Genomic DNA, 24,727 nt, shown 5'->3' with positions numbered 1-24,727 from the left:
AAACAGGAGTTCAAATGCATCATAGGTAAATTCCAAGACTATTCTTACAACAATTAGGACAGTTGAACTTTAATGCCAGTGCTAATTGAATTGTACTAAAGAAAAATTCGCTTCTGAACTTAAAGAGGAAAGTTAGTTTTACTCAAATTTGGTTTTCACAATACAGATGAACTAAGGTCATGAAACAAAAGGAAAATGTTTTAATAGATGTCACATTTTAATTGGCCAAAATTGCATCTGTTATGACAGTTTCTCAGTCTGACTTCTACTTCAGTAAAGAACAAATAACTTGGSGAGTTATACACATTCAGGAGAAATCTGCCCCTTTTGTGAAATAATGAGAAAGATTTTAATAATAGTATATTATGCACTGTATGCCTCTACTTCATATATACATACATACCTGTTTTCCTTATTTTAAAGATGATGTATCTGGCCTCAGGCTTATGCTGTGTTGGTGCCCTGGCTGGTCTGTCCACCCAAGGAACTGCTCGTCTTGGCAATGCTTTGGGTATGATAGGTGTTGCTGGAGGTTTAGCAGCAACTCTTGGAGGCCTTAAACCATCACCTGAGTTGTTGGCTCAGATGTCAGGCGCAATGGCACTTGGTGGTACCATAGGTATGTATATTATAAATTTTTTTTATATGCACTACATGTGCATTTATGCAGGCTTTGTATATGCATAATATTGTATAGGTCACAGGTGAAATGACTAACTTATGTTTATGACTTGCTTATGTTATTTTTGCAAGTGCATGAATCAAAGAATCATAAGTCCCAGGGCTTTTATTATTGCGTCAGGATGCAATAAAGAAAGGGGGAACTAGCAGGAAATCAGGAATGCGTAGTTTCTCTATAATGGTTAGGAAAACTGGGCGTGCACAGGTTAGTATACCCAAGCCCATGCTCAAGTTTAATTGCTGACTGAATATTGTCAAATTCTTTTTCATACTGTGCCATCTTCATAGAAAATGTTGGATTTCCCAATACTTAATGAAACTTCTTAGTACTTCATACACTTTAATCTTCTTTCTAATTTGCATGATATTCTCATTGCACAAAATAGATGTGCATCTTCCAGTTAAATGCTGTAGACGGCAATTTATAGCCTAGAACAAATGTTTCCATGAGAGGAAGTGTGTGTCTATGTGTATTGACTGCACATTGAAAATGCATCAGTTTTTGATTGCACAGTTTAATTGTGTGTTGTAACACTTTGCCTCTGTCTTCATCTTTCAATAGGTTTGACAATTGCTAAACGCATCCAAATTTCAGATTTGCCTCAGCTAGTTGCTGCTTTCCATAGTTTGGTGGGTTTGGCTGCTGTTCTCACCTGTGTGGCAGAATACATGATCGAGTATCCTCACTTTGCTACTGATCCAGCTGCAAACCTCACCAAGATTGTAGCATACCTTGGAACATATATTGGCGGAGTCACTTTCAGTGGCTCTCTTGTTGCTTATGGAAAACTGCAAGGTGAGACCTTCCATTCAGAACTAAGTATTATATATATATTTTTTAAGTTTTTTTTCTTCTAGGCTTTAGCTCTACCTTTAGACTGCTGTGTAATTGGAAAGAAACCTTGTATTTTGCATCAGGTAAATGTTATGTTTAATTCTTGTGACTGTACTTTCTTTTTTTAATTCTGTTCCTGCTTTGTGTACTAACTTTATGAATGGTTTGTATTCAGTGTTTGGTCATGTTACTGCTATTAATTAGCAAATCATATAAACTTTTTCCAATTCATCTTGTCTAGAAAGAAGTGTGTGGGGTGTGTGTGTGGTTTTTTTTCTTTTTTTTTTTTAAGAATTGTTGTTTAAGAGACAGTGCCTGACACTGTTTCTCTATTTTATTTATTGAACTCTTGTGATTACAACTCAATCTTCCTGAGCAGATGTTTTAATTGAAGCCAAGGTCTTACTGGACTCAGTGAGCATCACTAGTATTTATGGAGTTCTGTTCTCTGCATTGCAGGCTTCCTTTAGATAGGTACTTTTGCAGTATCAGTTAGGGCTGCCTCACGTTAAATCATCCGATCCATTCTATCTACTTACAAAATCTCAGAATGGTTGAAGTTGGAAGGGACCTCTGGAGATCATCTAGTTCAACCCTCCCTGCTCAAGCTAGGTCAGCTAGAGCTGTTCTATAGCAAAAAAACAAACAAACAAATCTGTATTTGGCCTTTTAAACTGAATCACACAAATACCCACAAATCTCTCTTCCCCTCAACTCCCTGCCAGCATATGCATAGATCTAGATTATGATCTATCACACTGTGTGACTGAGGGAACTGGTGAAATTAAAGCATTTGAAAACAGAAAGATGACCAACTGGGTAGGAAGAGGTTTTTATATTAATGTGTTTTTATGCCAGTGCATAATTTAACACTTAAAAGTGAGTACATAGCTATCAGTGGTCACTGTCCTCCTTCTGTTTGTCAAACTACACTTTTGAACCACCCAAGAGATGCTCAAGAACAGATGTGATATTCTTAGTTGCTAGATATTAAAAAAAAGAGGAGAGRGGGAAAAAAAAAAAGGCTTTTTGAAAGGAGTGAGGAAAGTAAATGTCTTTCCTCCACCTCTTCGTCTTAGGAGGTTTTCTTTCAATATCACAAGGAACTAAAGCAATAATAGAAACACCTGTATTTTTAAAGACCCTCTTATTGTTTATGTGTAGAAAAACGAGACTCGAGTTGGTGTTGATGCAAGTCTTGAATAATTCAAAACTATGTAGTGCTAAAGTCTGTTTCATTTTTTGTAACTTCTGAGCAGGATATGAAAGAAGAAATATGTTACATAAATAGCTTCCAACTCTGATCTTAGACTTCCTTGTGCTAGGCATGTTAGAGCTAAAATGCAGACAATGTCAAACACCTTTTTGAATACACTGCGTCTACATTCCTTAGGAACATCACTATGAAATGTCTTAGTGCCTTCAGTAGAAGACCTTTCCTCCCCCCTGTCTGGCAAAAATATAGAGTTCAGAATAAAACTGTTTTCCAGGAAAAGCTGACCAAAGTTGCTTTTTCACAAGTAGGGATACTACATTTAAAACACTCTGCCCTGACTAGCAAAGGGAGTTTAAGATGCTTCCAGGCTGTGCTACAACTAGTAATTAATAGGATTTCCTATAAGTTCTCTGAATGTGCTCACACGTATGTCATAATATAAGTGACTATATTCATTTTTTACAAACTTGTTTTGCCCATACTTCTTTATGTTTTGGACTTTTTTTTTTAATAGTAGGATAACTCTAATTTGAGTTTTCTGTTGATGAGCGAGATCTTTGATAGGTTATCATGAATAATTTCAGAGAGATTAGGGAATAAAACAAGAGTTTAAACGGGTATTTGAGAGTCTGGAATAATGTCTGAAGGTGTGTTGTTGCAATACTGAGTCAGCATGAGGTCACAGCTTCAGCTAATTTCTTGTTTTATCTTTTCTTCCCTGTTTTCTTTGCTTTTTTAAATTTTCTTTTGCTGAGGTATTCAGTCTTCTCTGTGGCAACAGACAGGCTCTCCTGCATGTATGTATTAATCTCTGAATATGATAATGCATTTGATTGCAGGTATCCTGAATTCTGCACCACTGCTCTTGCCTGGTCGACATGCATTGAATGCAGGGTTGCTGGCCGCCAGCATTGGCGGAATGGTTCCATACATGATTGATCCTAGTTACACTACGGGAATTACTTGTTTAGGTTCTGTGTCAGCCCTCTCAGCCATAATGGTAAGTTGGGGAACTGTAGGAGGTAAAATAGATTGTGTAAACAGTTTGTTCTTCAGCTTTCCAAGTCTCTCTTCCCTTAATGATTGTATTTTACCATCTTGAGTCACCATCATAGTGCCTGTCTGTTAACTTTACTAGCAAGTAGCAACTGACTTTCCTAAATCTAGCTGTAAAACAGAACTGTTCCAAAGAACAGGCATGTATTTATGTAATTCTTTTTGCAGCTATGACTTAATGGAACCTTTTATATGACAAACTGAGTTTTAAGACTTTTTGGAAAGTTCATCCTTAAACAATTATAAGAGCATTGGATGTATAGATTGTCATGATAACTTAATGAAGTTATCTCCATTCTTCCCTTCTGCACTTACTCCAGCTGTTGCAACATTTACCCTGAATATTACCCTGCTATAAGCTGAGTCTTGTAAAAACTGTTCAGTATGAATAACTTACTGGTGTGAACAGTTCCACTGAGCTGGCGGGATTTTTTTTTTTGTGTCTGTAAAAATAGTGAATAAATGTGGGATGAGGATAGTGGAGTGCTTTCCTGTTCCCTCTTGTTAGGTGGAATCAATAAATCCTGTGCTCAGGCCACAATTTGATCTCTCTTATGTAATAACAAATCCAAGTATTTTCTACATAACTCCATATTTATTTTTTAATGCTGCAGACAGACTATCTTCTCTGCATTTATAGCTTATATTGAAGTGTGTATTTTCTTTCCTTTTCCAGGGTGTCACTTTAACAGCAGCTATTGGAGGTGCTGACATGCCTGTAGTAATTACTGTCCTGAACAGTTATTCTGGATGGGCTTTGTGTGCTGAGGGCTTCCTACTGAACAACAACTTGCTGACCATTGTTGGTGCACTCATTGGCTCCTCTGGGGCCATCCTCTCTTACATCATGTGTGTGGTAAGAACTGAACAGAAATTGTGCCTTTTTTACCAAATAGTAAAAAACCTTACTCAGAATGTTTGCTAAGAAGATAAGCAATTGGAAGACCAGACTACTAGGTGTTTAGAGACTAGAAGGTTCCTGGTGGAAATTCTGGAACTGGATGTAAGTCATACCTCTTTGGCTTTGGAGAGATACTTCAAAACTCAATGAAATTGAGGAAGGTCTTTACACTGACTTGGGCGTTCAGTCTGAATCTAAACCCAGATAGGTATGATTACATGTGCTCGACTGTCTAATCATGTCACTCTGCAGTGTTGTTAAGTTTAAGACTTTGTTGCTTTATCAGCAGGAAATATTTTCAATAGTGAGTTCCTACGAAACCTACTGTGTGTGGCTTGATTAGAGAGTAACTTTAAACTTTGTTTTTTGAAGTATAGCAAAGTGTGCTAAATACTTTGTTCAGAGAACAGTTACTTTGAAGTACCACGGGGTGGCAGCAGGCTTGCATTAATGTATTGCTGATTAATTTCTGTGTCAGAGCAAACTTAAACTCTCCATGTAATCATATTTCATTACTAGTAATGGTCTGTTTTTCTGGAACACTTGCAGAGAAGTCTTTTTTTTCTTTCCTGTGTGTGTTTCCCTTTTATTGTCCAAGATGGAGAGGGTAATGACTTAAAGAAAAGTGCTTATAACGCAACAGCTGGTAAACTCCTGACTCTCTGCTGTGTAATTCTGTTTCACCTTCTGCTCTTGCATTCTTTTACTATCAGTGTCACTGTCCTATTATCCTATGATCAGCCATGACTGTCTTCCTTTACTGTCTCTGCTGTTAAAATAGTATCACATAGGGAATGTTCTGTATAGTCATTATCGTCTCTCTTGAAAAATTTCAGAAAAGCTTGAAGTATTTTTGTACAACTTCATGGTGGTGAGTTCAAATGGACAATCCATGGTGGGAATTTTAAGTCTTGTTCTTTCCTGCACATCTTATATGTCCTTCTCAAAAGAAATCAGATTATGTGGCAATTTGTTTTATTGCGTGTGGGGTGGGTTTTTTTTTTTTTTTGGTTTAGAAGAGAGTTGAAAGTGCTTTGCTTCTTGTAAGGTTAGCCCCAATGAGTGTACAGTATCTCGAGAATGTCTTTTTTTTGTCCAGACTGTCTTACCTGACATTGAATTTCTGTAATAGTATTGCTGCTAGTCTGTATTCCTCTGTGAAGATTTAGTATTGTGATACATATCAAAGGCAATGTGTCCTTAAAGGATATGAACTATTGCAGTCACTGGAAAGATGCTGATTCCAGAGAGCCTGCATTTGGGCCCAGTTGTGCTTCTTCCTTATAGTAACTGAAACACTGATGATGTACCAGGGTAAACAGAAGTTCTTCTAACATCTTTGTGATGGTGTTGCTTATTTGCTAGATGCAGAATTTCAGAATGGCACACCTTCTCAGGCTATAGCAAAAACCTTTGGAGTTGCATAAATATGACATGTCAATGGAAACTGTACACTTGGAAGCATACTTTTGTGTGGGTTTTTCTTCTTGCTTGTATGTGTGCATCTCCATATCCATTCTTAAATTTTGCTGTGGTTTGTGACCTGGCACAGCAGATGGATGACACATGTTTAATTAAAGAACTAATTTATTCCTGTTCATTTTCTGCTTGTAAAGTTCTGCTGACTGCAGTTACAAATTTTGCCTACTTCCAAATATTGCCAGATTTGGCTATAGGACCCCACTCACAAAGGGATGTGCCAGCAAAGGGGTTTAGCCAGTGAGTTTTCCCTAGTTATGCATCTACAGAGCTGAATTTTCAGGATGTGTTCTCCTCTTGAAACTCTTGTTTTAAGATCTCTGCCCTCAGTGCTCTGCCGGTAAGATATTGGCCCCTCTGAGTTCATTAGAAGTTTGCTTTGATTTAGCATTTCGTTAGTTTTATGTGGCTGTTTAGCTTTGTTCTCCTCTTTTCTGGCTTGATGCTGTAGGAGCTCTGTTTCTGTACTACCTGTGAGAGCTCTGTAGTTTCCATGCTGTCATATAGCAGTTCTATGCTTACATGTTGAATTGGTCAAGAATTCAGGAAAGTACCTGTGTCATCAAGTATGTACTCTTATGTTCCTCCCTTTCAGATCAAAAGGTAGCCAGTATTTGCTGAGGTTGTAGTGTTTCCCCCCCKCCCCCTTTTTTTTTCTTTACTTTGGGGAGATGCTGATTATCTCTTATTACATGTGTAACAGATGTTGTGAGGAGCTGGTGTTTGCCTACCATCATTTTAATCTAGGTTTCTGTTTTAAGGAGTCTGTTATATGAAGTTTTGAGTTATRAGCAAGCAAAGCTAGCAGACAAAGTAATACTATTGTCAGGAAGGTTTTAGTATTTCCAGAAGTTTGCTTTGTGGACATATTTTCTCTTTTGTTCCTGGATTTCATCATTAGCTGATCAAAACTCTCTTATCTTTCAGGCTATGAACCGTTCCCTTGCAAATGTGATTCTAGGAGGCTATGGCACCACGTCAACAGCTGGTGGGAAGCCCATGGAAATTACTGGAACACACACAGAAATCAATTTGGACAATGCAGTTGAAATGATAAAGGAAGCCAGTAACATTATTATTACCCCRGGTAAGACACTCATGGTTCATATGGTACGACATTCAGAGGACGCTCATTTAAACGAAACTATAATCCATTTTGCAGTTGTAAGATAGCAGCATCATAAAAGGTGTTGTGCAGCACAAAAGGGATTGTGGGAGGTCTGTTTTTGTTCCCAGTTTAGTCACCATTCCTCTGTGTAGGCATGGGTATGTCACTGTTTTTCTCTGCTTGTGTGTCTCTTCACAAACTTTGTCCCATTTATTTAGATTTTAAATTCCTCAGGACAAAGGCTGTGTTTTGCAAATTATGTATAATTAGTTTTCTGTACAGCTGTTAGGGTGCAAGTTTCGAAGCGCTACCATAGTGCCAGTGTTCCCAGTAAGAAATTATCTGTCCCTTAAGATACTGCAATAGAGGTGTGTGTGTGTTATTGTGTGTTGGGTTTTTTTGTGTGTGCTTCTTGCATAATTTACTTGCATTGTTTTATTGGGAAACCTGCAGAGAAACATCTAAATCCAAATTAGTAACCAATATATACTGGAATTAAAAAAAAAAAAAAAAGGGGGGGGGGAGAGCCTGAAAACCAATACACTGAGTTCTCTAAAACTCTTAGGTCAGCCATAGGCTTCATATGATTCAATAGCAGCAGCTCCTCTTAAGAGAAGCGAGATGGTGAATGGTTTAAGGCTTGTTTTGCTTCAGCTATATAGTACGATTATTGTGTTAAATTTTATTTTAGCGTTGAAATGAGGGGGAGAAAAAAGCTAAAACCGAAGTCTTCGTGTTTTGTTTTTCAGTTTAATCAAAAGCATGGGTTAGGTAGTGTTCTAATTTGGAAAGCTACCTTTGTTTCAAACAAGCTCACGCACATCTTCAAGAAGTTTGTCTCTTATTCCTGTAGTTAAAGCTTTAGGAAAACATTAACAATCTATACTCTGTACTTTCTTCCTAGGCATTATTGCTATACTGAAATGATTCAAATATAGAAAAACTGAAAATATTATTTGCTGCTAAAAGCTATAGTCGGCTACTAGATTTGCAATAGAGAGATCCAAAACATTGCTGAGCATATGATCTTGAAGTGATCTGATAGTAGCCTCTGTGTCAATTTTTTGATTCATCTATCTGAAATATCCTTTTCTGACAGAGTAATGAATTCATGTTTCTGTGAAGCCAAAATAAGTTGTTTGTGTAGCTTGACTGGTCAAGCTGCTGTGCTGTTACTGGTCAGGAGACCCAAAAGATTAGATTAATTACAGTGGTCAGGATGAAACTCCCATGACAATATATGAGTATCTGATTTTTTTTTGATGAGAGATTCTGTTTGTATGAAAGGTAAATGTATTTCTTGTAACTATTCTGTCTGTGCTGAAACAGAAAAATAGCTTAAAATTTGGATATGCTTCTTTCAGGTTATGGTCTGTGTGCAGCAAAAGCTCAGTACCCCATAGCAGATCTAGTGAAGATGTTGAGAGAACATGGGAAAAATGTCAGGTAAGTACTTTTCTTGTTGAAAAGTATTACCGTGTTTTGTTTTATTTTATTTACTTACTTTTTTTATTGCATTTAAATCCTCTACAAGTCTATGTTTTGGGTCTAATTTTTCTTTCAACAGTCATTCTTATGCTGATCTCTCTCTGAGAAATATCAGTTGGAGGAATGTTCTAGTCTTATTAACCTATAGCTGAATATCTAGAAATTTCATGCTTTAGCCTAACCAGTATTTCTACCTCTTACTAATTTCAGGGAATTAAGATCTGTTTGTGCTTTTGTTAAATTTGGGTTTTGGAAGTAGCGCTAGACATTGGAGAATAATTTTGTTTCCTTTTTTGTTTGGTGTCATGCTGAAGTTCACCCCAAAAGAATGGCTTTAAGTTTGTTACTTTTTATTGTAGCAACAAAATCTTTTTTGTATGGAATCTTAGCTCCCTCTTTTGATATGGTCTGTCTTTAGAAATAGCAGTGCTTTTCTACAAAGCCAGCAGTGAAGTTTTTTGAAAAGTAATATTTTATTGTAGTTTGTAGTCAGTTCAAGAGAACAGCCAGCTTCCATTTCTACAGGTGGAGTTTGGAGATGTCCGTGAAAGCAACTGCTTTGTGGAAAAATGTTACTGTGAGAAGCAATCACAAAAATTAACTTCAGTGCAGAGAAAATAATCTTCCTCTATGCTTGTAGTCAATGGAGAGGGAGAGAGGGAAGGAAAGACAGAACAGGTCTAACTTAAGTGCTTTGAATTGCCTTCTAGAGAAGCATCCATTAARGGAGATTGCTTTCTAGGCTAAAGAACTTTTTAAGGTCATAATTTCCTAAGGGAATTGACTCCTTTGCTTGTGAAACTGTTGGAGAACAGTTGGAAGGGTGTGCTGGGAATAGTCCTGAATCCTAGGCAGGAAAGGATGGCCTCCTGCGGTATGGAGAAAGTGTTTGCTAACATCAGTCCAGTATGACATGGAAAAGTAGATCAGGTAACAACCTCTGCACCAAGGACACAGAACTCTTTCCTGAGATAACTTACTTGCAACAACTGGGATAAATTACAGCAACAATGCTTACTACTACGCAGTAGTGGTAGTAAAAAGTATGGGCAGTAACATTCAGTTCTACCTGGCATATTGGAAACAGTGCTGAGAAAGTTGAGAATTGCACTAAAATATTTGATGTCCTTTTTCATAGATTAAAATTCCAGTCCACCTTGCCTTTGTACTCTTCTTTTCCCTAACCCCTTCTGCACTATGGGACAGCTGAGGACATTCAGTGTTTATCAGTAAGAAGCTTCTAAGTTTGGACCAAGAGTTGCTGCACACAGTCTCTCTCTTAAAAGTAGATCTCTTGTATSATACATTCCTCAAAAGTCCTCATAGGTCAATCTGCTTATCTTATGTTCACAGCAGGACTTTAGCATCCATAGGGTATGCTTCCTGATTTGCCTTCGACTCTTCCCAAGCATCAGGGCTGTGATCTTTTCTCATACCATACTTTTAAGGTTTCTACAGTCTGATTTGTTCAGAAAGGAGCCACTGAAGACAGGAAAGTCTGAAGAGAGAAACTTTTGTCACTATTTTAATGTATTGTGAATTTTCATAGACTCACAGAATGGTTGAGGTTGGAAGGTACCCTGGAGATTGTCTGGTTCAGCCAACCCCTTGATCCAAGCGGGATCAACTAGAGTAGGTTGCTTAGGACCTTGTCCAGTCGATTTTGAGCATCTCCAGGGATGGAGACTCCAGAACCTCGCACAGCAATCTGTTCCAGTGTTAGATAACCATTAAAATAAAACATTTTTTTTCTTATTCAGACAATTTCCTACGTTTCAGTTTGTGCCTGTTGCCTCTTGTCCTGTCACTGGGCAACACTGAGAAGAGTCTGGCTCAGTCTTACTTACTCTCTCCCATCAGATACTTATAAACATTGATAAGATCCCCCTGAGCCTTCTCTTCTCCAGGCTGGACAGTCCCCGCTTTCTTAGCCTCCGCTTGTATGGGAGACGCTCCAATCTCTTAATCATATTACTTAGGCTTACTCTTACTGACCTCCCATAAGTTCTTTGCTGTTGTAAGCAATACTGTTTTAAGAGTTTTTCCATGCATTGGCCTCAAGTCTCTTCCTTATTCCATTTTTTTCATAAAACTTGCAGGTATTGAAAGCACTAGAAGGCTAACATCATGTCTCCCTTGCTAATTGTTTGGGAAACTATTTTCTAATTATGGTAATTTTTTAAAATTAGTCAAAGCTCAGTTTTCATTTGAAAAAAGATATTTGGACAGATGCTGGTTAGTCAGACTCATTCTCTGATTTCTTTTGTGTTTGTGTCAACTACATGGTGACTTTCCTTTGGAATCGATACTTTAGCAGTTAGTGTTTCTTTGTTTTTTTTCTTCAGTATTTTTCCAAACTCATAGCAAAGATGCATATAATTCTTTGCAGTTTTTTACAGCATGTATTGTGATGGATAACAGCAGGGTTGTTGGAGGGTTTAGCAGCAGTTATTTGTTAATGTTCACTCAATGTTGCAATTTTATACATATGAATGCAAACACAGAAGCAATTTTGTATGAGTACATGAGAAGCGAGGGTATATGCTGATACATCTGCTTCCTGGAGCAACTCTCCTTATAACTTACTTTCCCATGCTTAGTATAAAAGCTATGTGTATCCAAATTGCATTTAAAATTTTGAAGACCTGCTAGTTGTGCAACAAAGGAACCTTTCTTGGCTAAGGCAATGACAGTGTCGTGTGCTTCTGGCTTTCCTTTCAGAGCTTCTGTGTGGGCTAGCTTCATTTTTATTAATCCTGGTGGTATAAGAGATTATTGGTTTTGCCTTTTATGTTGGCTTTGCAGGGGAGAAACGTGAAAAAATCCTTGAAATAACTGGCTTATGTTTGAAATGAGTCAATTTCAGGAAGGGATCACTGCAGTGGTTACCTAGTATTTTAATGAAATAAATCTGTATTTACAGTTTGTGGTAATCTAGGCCTTTCATCACTCTGTGGAGCTCCCATGGTGTTCATTGAGTGCAGCTGCTGTCCCTCTGGTTTCAGTAGGCCTGAAGTGCCTYGGGACCCTAGTACACTTGCCATCCAGATGTAGTGACACTCTCACACATCCGCTATGGAAGGGTGCCAGCATGGACATACGATTGTCATCAATTTGTAATGCCCATACTGCGCCAAGAAAAATCGCATCTGTCATATGGTCTTTTTTTGCTTCATGGCTCACAATTGATCCAGAGACACTGTTGTTTTCATTTACTTTGCCTATAGCCATAACATTCTCAGTGAAGAACACAGATTATATAACATGATGTATAACCTTTTATGACTAGGGTTTAAATTTAGAAGTGCAGGAGGGTTTGGGGAAACTTCAGACTGTTTTAGTTATTAAACTGCATAGCTAACATCATCACTAACTTGAGATGCTCTTGCAGCAGATCACATCTTTAATGCATTAGTAGGATCATGTTTTAAAAAAAAAACAAAAAGACTGTATTTTGCTGAGCTTCCATTATAGCTTTTTCTTGTTATGGGTAGGTAAAACAACAAATCTTTTCACAGGCTAAATCCCATAGTCTCCAGAATTCATTGGCCTTGGAGACAAGATTCATGTTCTGTAACTAGTTTTGTAGTTCTACAAAGTTAAAACTGAGTAAATTTTTGGAGGTTCTCATCTCACCAAAGGTCTTCAGTAACATGCTGTGTTCTTCGTAAGCCCCTAATTGTGAAATTCTGATTTCTTCTATGTAATACAGCTTAATTTTATACATTTTCATATGCATGTGGGTAATCAACATTGTTCATGTCTGCACCAAGTTAACTATCTTAGATTTCCACAGCATCACTTGCCTAAAGCTTTTTCTATCAGTATGTTTCAAGTTCCTGCATAGTATTCATGATAATGAAATTGAATTCCAGGGTGAAGACTCTTAAAACGGTAGATGCAGGAACTCCATATAAAGCTCTAACTGATAATTAAGGTATGATGGTTTTCTTTTAACTCTGACAGCTGAGGGAAATGCAGACTACTTTTTGAAGAGCCTTTCAAATTAGTTGGTAGAAGGCTTTTTTTAAACCTAATTTTCATTGGTAGGTATCTTGCAGGACTTGCATTTCTGTCTTCTGATACTGGGTAATATGATTACTTTTGAGCAGATGGAAACACTTACAGATTTCTTGCATATTTAAGTTGTGACAGGATGGATTTAGTGTTGGATCTGCAATTTTGAATCTTTATTGTTGCCTCCATGGCTGGGCTTTAATCAAGTATGTGCAGGATTCTGTTTTTTCTCAGTGGTTTTAATTGTTTGTGAGTAATAGTTCATGCGGATGGGTACCACTTACACGTTTCTATGTAACTCAGTAAATAAAACTGATTAACTTGAATTGTTTAATTGTTTCAGTTTATGGTAATCTTTCTTTCTTGCTCTGCAAGAAAAATGGTAGAATTGTAAAAGATGAGGAGGTAAGATGCTGCCCCAGTCAATCTTAATATGTTACATAACTCAGTTTTTCATAAAATTACTGTTACAGTGTCTGAATGGCAACTTGAGAACAATGTGTGTTGATACAGGTTTCCAGCTGGAGTGTGTTTACTAGGAAGACACCAAGTGTGTACATGTATGTCAAATTAGCTGGGTGGGTTCTGAATTATTAACGCTGCAGAGAGAGGGACAGATGAAGTCTGACGGTCTGCTAGCTCAAGTGCCAAATCTGTGCAGCTTGAGAGACGTAGTAAACCTTGCTGCCTCTGAGCTGCTGCTGCAGGGATGTAGGGGCATAATGTTCCTGGGCGTGCAGGGTGGGTGTGCCATTGGTTCCACTTGGGCCAGCTCAGCTCCAGGTGACCTTGTTAGCTCCGTTTGGTGTGTTTTGTAGAGATGTGCTGTTTTGCTGCTTGTCACTGGGGCTTCTGGGAGGCATTGAGCTAAGGTCCACACCATATGCTTGGATCCAGCGCGGCTGCCCCTGCGCTCATAAACCCTCCCACCATAGTGGGAAATATGGAGAGCGCCAGCCCTTATTTAGTTAAAAATAGTGATTTGGTTAGTAGCACACTTTTTCTAAACTAACCTGACTCCAGCAGAGCCACTGTGTGCTGAAGTACTGCTTCTGGAGAAATCTTGTTGCCTGAGGCACGTCACCAGACCTGAGCTAGCTGTGTGCTTTGATGCTAGTAATCTCCATAGTAATCTATAATGTGTGGGAAAGCATTGTACTTTGATACTTAGAAGACTCTGATTACTAAGCACAGTGCTGCACTGCAGCTGGTGCTATTATGTGGCTGGGTTCAAGCTGTGGGATATCTGAATACTGGACTTCCCGCTTCATCTATTTTTTTTTTTTCTTGTTTTGTTACCTTGAATAACACATCGTTGTCTGTACTGGGAGCAGAGGAATCATCTGTGTGAAAACACAAAGTGAATGGGGAGGGGGAAAAAGATGGGGTGAAGCAGAGCCCCTTGGTAAATTATTCTTGTAAAATGTTGAGCAAGCTAAATTAGGCACCAGCCAGATGTTACTTACTTGTATCACTCTGTCCAGCTTTGGCATAATGACAGGAATACTATCTTTGCATGAACGAAGTGATCTTGAAACACTTCTGCATTAGGTTAGGGACATGCTAGTGCTCTCGATATTGATTACAAGAATATTATCTAGCCAGTTATAATAAATAAAGACACTGACTAACTGTAGAAAAACTAATCTCCTTCCTGAGATTCTTCAGTTATTCTTTAATGCAGTAGTTTTCTTTTTTGTACTACTAATAGTAATTTTATTTGCACTAGAATTTAAATGCTTTCTGTGTTAGAAAGGGCAATACTAGATATGCCAAGTGTGTGTCAGTTCTAGATATCTAGTCTAATTTAAAAAGAAAATGTTGTTCTGCCTGTGTTACAGGAAAAAGTTAGAAATGTGAACTAATTTCTCAGTTTGCTGTGTTGTTTTTTCTGAAGCTACAAAGTATCTGAAAGATGCTGAATAAAAAGACTGAATGTTTTTTCCTGTTAGTCATGTTGTTTAGGTATGAAATCTGTTAATAGTAAGGAGGTGTGCTCACTTCAGCTCAACATCTGAGAACTGGAGGTGACAAGCAAGGCCCACATCATACAGTCCAAGTCAGGGTCCAGAAAGAAAATTCTTGGTGAATTTTGTGTTTCAGTGAACAGAATAATGTTTTGAGTCAGCCACAGCATGATTTTGAATCTTAAGTTTTCAGTCTGTTCATGCTTTATCCCAAACAATGTCATCAAAGTAGAAAGTCAGAAGTGCGGTACTTATGCTTGATTTAAAAAAAAAAATACCTAAGGAGTTCTTGCAACACTGATTTTAAAAGCATATCAAAGAAAAGCTTACTTAGGAATTTTTCACTTTAAAACATGTTTTCCTGTAAAACATGCCTCCTTTTTAAAATCATTCATATTTCAAATTTTTAAATATGAATGTAGAGGTTCATTTTTAACATCTGGGAGAGCATATGTGATAGGATGGTTCTGCCACGCAGAATGCAGTTTTGAAGAGCTGCTGCTGTTGTGGATCTGGAGCAGAATATACAGCTTTTGTTAGACCTGCTGTTAGCCATCAAGTATTTTAGCTTCTGGAATATATTCTGTGTATTCTGTGTGAGAAATATGTGGGGKTTTTTTTTTGGTTTTGTATTTTTCTTATTTTTTGAGTTGGTACAGAAATTGTTGAATACTTTACATCATTTAGATGTGGCATTTTTGAAATAATTTTTGGGGAGATTGTGAAAGTCATGTTCTCTGTGTTTGGGAGGAAGGAGTTTGTGTTAGCTTCTTCCCCGGTCACCGCTTGCCTGAATTCCACTTCCAATTGGAGTGGATGACTTCACTGCAGGTGTGTGTAGATCTTATTTTGTGAAATTATGAAAACATTAGAGACACACATATTCTTAGCAAATATTTTTGATACACTGGCATGTCCAGTTTGAAGAGATACTGACAGGCTACTGTCATACTTGATTAACGGGTTCTCAGAAGCAGACTTCTGGAAATCATTTCAGTGTGTATGGGGGTTTTTTTGTTTTGTTTTTTGTCCAGAAAGCTTTTGTGTGAGCAGCTTTCTCAAACTCTGTGAATACACAGTGTGTGGTTTCAAGCAGGGTCCGTCAGAAATCTCTAATTGCTGATTGTTCATGCCATAACTTTCTGACCCAAGATTTTGTCCCTTTCTTTCCTTATTTATTTAGTTTTTTTCTCTACCTCTGGTGATGTCAGAGGTGAAATTCATTCTCCTGGCAGCTTAAATTTTGGCTTTTCAGCCCTTAAAATAAGATTGTTTATGTGTTTAGTATTTAATAGAAACCTAACAAATATTTTGTCTTGTGTATTGCCAAAGCAGCTTTGGTCACAAAGACTCTCAAATAATTTTATTAGGAACAAAAGAGAGTTTTGCTGGAAAATCTATTTTCACTGCCAGAGGAGTGGTGATTTTCTCAAGTATACTTCAGAATAAGAGTTCTCCTACTGTATTGTAAGTGATTATATTTGGTACAGTTTAGGACTAGCTGCAGTCCTCACACATGGCTTATATAACTGAGTGACTGGTGTGAAACGTAAGCTGTTAATATTTTGTCCTGTGTGTTTTGCTCTCCTTTTTCTGATTCTAGGTGTTATCCTTCACATCAGGATCCCAAATGTTTACTAAGTATAATCTTTTCTTTGTTCCTTTAAAGTGTTCCTTGGAAAGCTAGCTTTTTATCCTGCTCTTTGACCTAGAGCTTAAAATCGCAGTATATCTAACAGGATGTGGATTGAGCGTGTCCTTAATTTTGTTTCTCGAGTTCCAGTTGTCTCATCTTTGCATTGTCTTAATGTTGCCTTGCTGACGGAGCACTGAGTTGTCCTTTTAAGGATATATTCATACGGTGTTTGTCACGCTACAAAGGTTTGATAGTAACAACTGAGACAGTAACGTAATAATGCACAAGTGTGCTGTGTTGATTGAACTATGACTTGTGGATCCTCAGGGATGTATTATCCACTTCCATCACAGTGGTGATCTGTTGAAAACAGAAATTTGTGGCAATCTCTCTGTTATGGCAAGTTGATTTATCAGTCTTTCCTTCCTTCCCAAAGAAGTCTGCCTGAAGTCTTTTTTTTTGCACTTCTGACTTGTGTGGATTTCTGTTTGGAGATTTCTGAACAGAAATCCAAGAATTTGCATTTTTCTCATTGGTATTTCTGCTTATTCTGAAATGAGTAGACTTCCTAATTAAACATTTAGCTTCAACTATATGCAGTGTTCATATGAGGCACTTCTGGTGTGCTTGAGTCAGCATTATATTTAGTGATGGCTCCGAAACTGGAAAAATAGTAAATGCCTAGGACAGTAGAAATGCTCAGCCTAGTTTATTCAGGGACAGTAGCGGAATACAACCTGCCTACATGGAATAGATTTGTCTCTAACCAAGAGAAGTCTTTGGGAGATGTGAACAAATCTATTTAATATCTCTGTTCTGAACTCTTGTCCGGTTATTACCCTTACAGAACTAGATGTATGCCTTAACATGCCCCCTCACCTCCCAAAATTGGTGCATCTGCCTGAATTTTTAGTAGCTCACAAGCAGTATATTATCTGTAAGTTGGCTTTGAGCAGTTTTGAAAATATTTTAAAAACTCAGTTATGTTTAAACAGGTATAGTTTCATGGCTGTTCTCCACACCCTTCTTCCACTCCCCCCCCCCCCCGATCAATCATGAGATGAAAGTGGCATGTTACCCTAATTCAGCAAAGCGTTGTCTTGTGCTTGAGGTTGAGTGCACTGCTGAGATTTCTGTTGGGTTGGAGTGTTAGGGTGCAGTGACCGTGCAGGCTCTGGAGATACCTGATAGAGCAAGGTTKTTTGCCAAGGGCATTCTTAGATCTAGGAGTGCTTTTCTTTAAGGAAGGCTGCACAGTGTTTCAACCATTTCATGGGAAAGTGTTAGATTGTGGCCCGTTCATTTACTCTGTGGTGCTTTAGGTTGTCAGTGATACAAGGGGACCTGCAAAGCATATTAATGTAGGTGATGGTTTTATAGCAAACAGGCTTATTCATAAAGAACCAAAGGTGTCAGTCACATGTTTTTAAATGCGGTACTGCTTGGAAGATGGACACAGATGCTTGCTGTGTGTGACATGCCCTGGCTGGTGATTGGAGCCTTATTACTTTCAAAAGTAAATTGAAGATATCAACAGACTTGGCGAGTTATGTGGGTGGAAAACTTACATTGTTACAGGATGGAACAGAGTATTTCCTGGCATTTCTGGCCATTAGTTCCTCCCATATTGTCACTAGAAATGTCTCTGGCATTTTTATTGCAGCAGGCTCTCTAAAACTACTTTTCTTGTGGGTGCAACAACTTACTGAAAACGTCTTTTTTTTGATGGAAGAATTTAAAATGTTCTCTTTGCATTTTTAGCTTCACTGGGAATTGAGCGTATTCTTTTGCATACCTGTTGTCAGTCATTCTTTAACTTTCCAGGAAAGGAAGAGCTGCTGTCCAGATGAAGATTCAAATCTATGGGTTTTGTTCCTTTCCTTCCCATTCAGTTCTCTGCAACACTGGAAAAGTACTTACAGTATTGTTTGTAAGGTTTAACCTTTATTTTATTTTATTTTTAAATCATAAGTGTGAACATGCTTTCAGAACTCTTCAGCCTTGTAGGTCGCAGATGGCCATTTGTTTACTGTATAAAACAGAGTGGTCAGTACCTATTAATGGGGCTGGACTTTCTTTCCTGTTAGGTTTGGTATTCATCCTGTGGCTGGCCGTATGCCTGGTCAGCTGAATGTACTTCTGGCCGAAGCTGGTGTTCCCTATGATATTGTTTTGGAAATGGATGAGATCAATGAAGACTTCCCAGGTTAGCATGCAGACTTTAAGTTTCTAATAGACTGGGTTTGTTCTTGTCAATTTTTATTTGATTCTGTTTTTATACTGTACAAGGACTTTCAAAACAGGAAATCTCAGTCAGGCTGTACAGTTTTATTTTGGGCCTGTTGTGGTACCGCCACAGAGGAGTGGGTGTGCCACTGGAGAGGAGGGGGTGTCTTCTGCACTGAGTGTTCTCTCAACTGATAGCAAGGGAGCATAGAGAAATAAAAGAAACAGCCTGACTCAAAAGCAGAAAACTGACAAGCAGAGTACAGATAGCTAAAGTGAAGGGAAATATTGAATGCAGGAGTAGAGAAAAGAGTTCGTATTGAAGGGAGAGGGATAAAAAAGACCTGGAAAGTATATTTCCTCCAGAGTCAAGAGAACAGCTCTTGGTTGCTGGTAGCTGTGCAGTGAATGACAAATGCTGTGCCTTTTCTGTCTGTGTTACTGCTCCATACAGGAAAATTACTGTTGTTTTTCTTATGTCAGGTGCTGTCAGTTTTGTGGATGTTTTGAGCCTGTGATATCTTGCAGACCAGTCTAGCTTTAAGTAGATGACTTTTTATTTTCTTTATTTTTATTTTCTTTCTTTAAAATCGGAAAACTATGAAGAATATTTAAAGGGAAGAGCCAGGCACAAAGAGCTGGAAAGTGCTGGTACTACATGTGTATGAAATTGCATTTAAATGTTAAAGAGTTTAACTTTGTGTGATCTAATGAGCCCTTAGAACGGGGTTCTGGATGCTTGGAGTTTGTTGGAAGTGGTGCCATCCTTGGATTTTCTCACGTGTACTTTCCTGAGTAGCTTGTAAGATATTTGGGAAAAGTCCCAATAAAAGTTTGTAGAGTACTTATTACAAGGAGTTCCTTGCTTCTAAGGTCCAGATTTAACACAGGTGAATGTACCTCACCCTCAGTGTTGAAGATTAAGATAACTTTTCCTAAGTCTTATTTCTTCTCTTGTTGCAGAAACTGACTTGGTGCTTGTAATTGGTGCAAATGATACAGTTAATTCAGCAGCTCAGGAAGATCCAAACTCAATCATAGCTGGAATGCCAGTTCTTGAAGTGTGGAAGTCCAAACAGGTAAGGTAAACCAAAACAGGGTTGCATTAGCACCTTTCTGTAGATAGCACGCTTTTAAAAACATAGTTTATAGAAGTTTCTCTTAAGAAGATTTTCTTACTCTTTCTGTTTCCATGAGAAGTTCTTCTGCAAAGTGTCCAATAAAACAGGCTGTATTCTGCAAGCGTGCTGCAGTTTACTTCATGATTTTGTAATCATCAGTCTGTTTAATGAGACTAATAGTGACTGAAGTCAATAAGACCAATGAATGTACTTCTGCTCACAAAGGAGATGAGAACAAATGATGTTTTGCTCACATCTCCAACTCTAAAACATTTCATTTTTGTTTGGCAACTTTTTTTAAAAAACAAGGGGCGAGGGGGAGGAAGGGGGAACCCCTTCTACATTATAATCACCAATGCCCATCTTGCTTTGACTTTTTATGTGAAGTAATGTAAAAGCATATCAATAGATGTGCTGTCCGCAATCTGTTCATCTGATGTGTAATAATATATTGCACTGAAATGTGTTTCTGAAGCTGGCCTGGATTTCAATGATTCATTTTTTTCTGGTATATTAAAATTTGAAATATTTTCTTAGCTATGAACACCCTGTTTTGGCCATGGATCTCTCTCTCCCTTTGTTTGTTGAGGTTGGTTTCATGCCCACCGCATTTGAGGTGGGATAACTGTTGGTTTGTGATGTCTCAAATACGAACTCTTTATACACAGGTCATTGTAATGAAGAGATCTTTGGGAGTTGGTTATGCAGCTGTGGACAATCCAATCTTCTACAAACCCAATACTGCCATGTTGTTGGGAGATGCTAAGAAGACTTGTGATGCCCTCCAGGYCAAAGTCAGGGAGTCGTATCAAAGCTAAATACTGATTTATATTCAACTTACTAATGGTTGTGGCTACGCTTTTGTCACAGAGGTCATGGAAATCAAGAGTTAGAAGAATCTCTTACTGTCATAGTGCAGCTTGCATTCAGACTGCATTGACTCCTAGGAGATGTAGTTCAGTCAGGGGTATATCCTTTTAAAAAGGATGGGGACACTATCCCTTCAAACTACATCTCCCCATGAGGCAATGTGCTGAGGTATAAAAATGTCCTTTCTAAGCTTAGTAATGAGCTGTTGGAAGCAGGAAGCAAATACTTTGTCATCTTTAAGTGGCTATTGGCTTCCTCTCTCTGTACTTCTGTCATGGAAATTCGCTAAAAATTACTGTGCCAAGATTGTATTCCATCTTATCAAAGTTATTCTTTGGCCAGTATGAACCAAAATAACTATTTCATCAAAATATAAGACAAAGTTGCAAACATGCTTATATAATTTGAGAGCCTCAACATAATATTCTATTAAATCTGTATATAAAAATTAGAGCTGTTCCTTTTGTGGGTTCTATGGATGCTGTGAATTGAGAATATTTGAGGGAAGTTATTTTTCTTTGAAATACAGTTCCACTTTTTTCATAGTGTTTGCTTACATTATGTAAAATGAAACGCAGGATTTCAGGGACCTACCAAGTGATCTTTAAGCCTGACAAGGAAATGTACACCTGTACTGCTTAACTATTTTCAGCAGCTGCTAAATTTCCTCTCTTTTCCAGTTGTTGCCTTTTTAATGGTTCTGAGAAAAATATGGTCCAGTTCTGCACAGGCAGAACATCTTGTGAACCTATCTGTTCACAGAATTTGGACCACAGTGTTTGTTTCATTCACTTTGACTTTTAACTGTATTTGCTACTTTAAAATTTAGTGATGCTTTCTTAATCAACATTATTGTCATGCTGGAAAAGGTGTTTTTTAACATATTTAAGATGCTGGAGTTTATTAGAATTTTTCTAAATAAATAAGCTATTGTTTGGACAGCACAGAAATATACCAAGCTTAAAATCCAGTGTTTTGATTATTTGACTTCTCCCTAATCTAATTAAAAGTACTGTTTAAATTGCCATAATAAGTACAGCAAAGTAGTAAATCAAATTGACATAGACTGCTGTTTTGTTTTTACTATGTTAAGTGTACTTGAGTGGAACTCAAATATTTGCCTAATAAAATGAATTTATCATGTTTGCACAATGATGTAGCAACTGTCCATGGTGACAAAAGCTAGATACAAATAGCCGTACTTGTGTTAGAAAGCATTAATATCTGGGGAAGACAAACTACTATGAAGTAAGTCTTGAAATTAAACCATTWTGATAGAATAAAAATTTTTTTTACGGAATGTATTGAGACCTTGTATAAAATATAATAACATATGAGAAATGTTTTCCACTTAGCTACCTCTGTTTTTATGTGAAGATTGCTTAAAACCAAGACTTTAAACAGGTGATGTGTTAAATGTAACAATGTATGAAAGAAGCTACCCTTTTCAGAAATCTCTTCTATAATTTGAAAATAAAAATTAGCACATAAGCATTGGTATGTTGTACACTGCATGAAAATACTTTTAACTAAATTTTAATTTAAAACATTGCGACAGCTATGTTTGAATGTTATGGCCTCCTGATTTCATTGTATTCTACTTTTTTTAGGTCTACCAAAAATAGGAGGGGAATGGGAGAAGGGGGAGGAATAGAAAATGATCCTATATTTATCTCCATCCTTCCCTCCCTCCCAATTAAGCAAAAAAAAAAAAAAATTGAAGGGATTTAATATCCCGGAACATTTTTGTCTTGCCAAACTTTTAAGTATCTAACTGCAGTATGCAACATATCTCTGCTTATATGTAGCTAACTTAAGACAACTTTTCTTTTTTTAAAAAAAAGGGGGGGGAGAGGGGCAGCTTTTTTCCTTTCTTTTTGAAACAAAACATAAAGCTATGAATCAGAGGTACCAGTGTTATCTTTAAAACTGCTTTTTGGTGGAACACCAGGTAATCGTTGAAGTGCTAATAAAAGGTTGGTTATTTTTCTGTATTGATCAGTCTCTTTTCTTTCCTGTTGTGTTTTCTAGTAGATAAGTAGTCTGAGATTCTTTCTGGGAGTTACAAGATCAAAACGCCACCAAAGGTTGTTGAGACTGAAAGATGTAACTAAATGGAACTCATAGTGCAATACTTACTTTCTTTCTGAGGCCTGCCTCAAGAAGATTAAGACAATATGCTGTGGTCATGGCAGAGTTGTGCAGCAAGAACAAATGGGGAGGAAGGAGGGTGCTGGTAGAACTCTGTTCAGCTGGTAGAACTATTCCAGTCTTCTGTGCATGTCTGGGGCCTAGAGATGCCTTGGATCTTTGTTTTTAATAGAAGCTGTTGCACTATTAAAGTCACATACCAACTAAGGTTGGAAGAATTCTCTAGAGATAATTTGGTCCAACTCCCTTGTTCAAAACAGGTCCAGTTAGATCAGACTGCTCCGGGCTTTGATTTGAACATTTCCAAGGATGGGGAAATTGGGGACTGAACCTATATTTGTATTTTAGTTTTTAGTTTGAATCAGGAGTTTGCTTTTGAAATGAACCTGTCATTTTTTTCCCTCTTGCTGTGTTTTGGTTTTTGTTGCAGAACAGTCTTGGAGCACAAAAACTTGGATTCTTTTTGGCTGAAACTATAACAGAAGATGTGTTAGAGCGGGGGCAGAACTAGAGGTAGTCCACAGTAAGACTTAAACACAGAGGTGGATTTGTGTGCTCAGCAGAGTGTTTCGTTTGCCAGGTTTGTTTGTATTGTGCCATACTAATGGCTAAGGTAGACATTCTCAGGTGTCCAGAGCATCAGAGAGATATTATAAGGTGTAATTCACTTTTTTCCAATCTAGGGCTTAATTATTTGTGATAAGTTAACAAAAACCTTTTTGCTCCACCAATATGTATGCTCCTGTGTAAGCTGTCAAATTCTGCAGGAAAACTTTACATTAAGGAATTTGAATACTGAGAGACCTGGGCGGTCTGTTGTATATCTAAGTGGTGTGGATCAAATATTTATTTCATGGAGCTTGCARTGAGTATTGCTGCAGCCATATGACTAGTGTATGGTGGTTTAAAAAACAAAAACATTTCTTAAATGGTAGTGACTTGCATAATCCAGCTGCTCTGTAGCTGCCCAGAGGAAATATTATCAAATTAACTGTATTAGACTGTTCTCATATGATGCATAGTTCTTTTTGAGAACAGGAAATGTATTTGCACATTTTCATAAATGAGTGTAGTAATATTCAAAGCTCCAACTTTCCAAAAGCTGATGTTTGAAATACAGGAAAAAAAAAAAAACAGTCCTAAAACATTATTTTAAAGTATTACTTGCAAAATTAAAAGACTAACTTGTGGCCTTTATCCTAGGGTAATCATCACAACAACTTCCTTGGTGAGAACTTTCTCTCCAAGTACAAAGAAAGGACAAATCTTAGTTGATGAGAAAAGAGTGAAGAAAAAAAGTGTGAAAAAACATAACTTTTAACTAGTCTTTTTTTTTTCTCCATCTCCGTTTACTTGGGGACACATTCTCCTGAGAGTGAGGGAGATCCTGCCTCTTCAACTGAACATAAGTAGTTTGTGCGCTCCCCTTCAGGACAATTGGTCAGTTTAATTTCTTCCCATACAGTTTAAGGCTGCATGTAGCCCTGTGACTTCACTGTGAAACCTGGCACTCCCCAGTCCAATTTTCTGCACAACACAAAATACAAATTAATACCCAATCTTACATAATTGTTAGGGGAATAGCTGTCTGAATTCTACATTGCTAATTTTTAAATTCACCCTCTTGGACACTTGTTTGACCTCTATAGGTTGTATTTTCATCCTTGTGAAACAGTTGTAGTTAGTCATGGATGCAGAATATAGTTGTTAAACCTTATTTACCAGCTACAGCTCTCTTGGAACATTGTGACCAAGAAGAACATAATCGGTGGGTCATATGTTTTGAAAATAGGGTTGAAGTGGGTCAGAAAAGATAGTTTTTTCACAAATTTTATATCAGAGAAGTAAAATAGTCTTGCTGCAAAGATCAGACTTCTTCCCCATATGTATGGCTCTGAAACTAAGATTATATGTGGTACACTTCTTTTAAGTGTGCTGAATATGACATTTACCAACAGTCTGATGTTTTGCAATT

At 37.6% G+C, this 24,727-nt stretch overlaps 1 protein-coding gene across 2 annotated transcripts in view; it reads left to right on the top strand.

Moving 5' to 3' along the window:
- The window catches only part of NNT (nicotinamide nucleotide transhydrogenase), a 43,372-nt gene extending 20,777 nt beyond the window's left edge, over nucleotides 1-22,595 (top strand). The window contains exons 14-22 of one of the 2 annotated variants that reach the window (XM_026062980.1): nucleotides 424-619; nucleotides 1,244-1,477; nucleotides 3,572-3,732; nucleotides 4,465-4,644; nucleotides 7,096-7,255; nucleotides 8,641-8,722; nucleotides 18,472-18,590; nucleotides 19,574-19,689; nucleotides 20,400-22,595. In XM_026062980.1, the coding sequence (XP_025918765.1) occupies nucleotides 424-619; nucleotides 1,244-1,477; nucleotides 3,572-3,732; nucleotides 4,465-4,644; nucleotides 7,096-7,255; nucleotides 8,641-8,722; nucleotides 18,472-18,590; nucleotides 19,574-19,689; nucleotides 20,400-20,549 (1,398 nt within the window). In that variant the 3' untranslated portion in view covers nucleotides 20,550-22,595. Of the gene's footprint in view, nucleotides 1-423; nucleotides 620-1,243; nucleotides 1,478-3,571; nucleotides 3,733-4,464; nucleotides 4,645-7,095; nucleotides 7,256-8,640; nucleotides 8,723-12,639; nucleotides 12,716-18,471; nucleotides 18,591-19,573; nucleotides 19,690-20,399 lie in introns of those variants that run through there. The other variant, XM_026062981.1, reaches the window with a different exon arrangement.
- The last annotated feature ends 2,132 nt before the right edge of the window (nucleotides 22,596-24,727 follow it).

The sequence above is a fragment of the Apteryx rowi genome, unplaced genomic scaffold (assembly GCF_003343035.1).
Source record: "Apteryx rowi isolate R43461 unplaced genomic scaffold, aptRow1 scaffold_197, whole genome shotgun sequence".
Lineage (NCBI taxonomy): Eukaryota > Metazoa > Chordata > Aves > Apterygiformes > Apterygidae > Apteryx > Apteryx rowi.
This window is presented reverse-complemented; position numbering and strand designations above follow the sequence as displayed.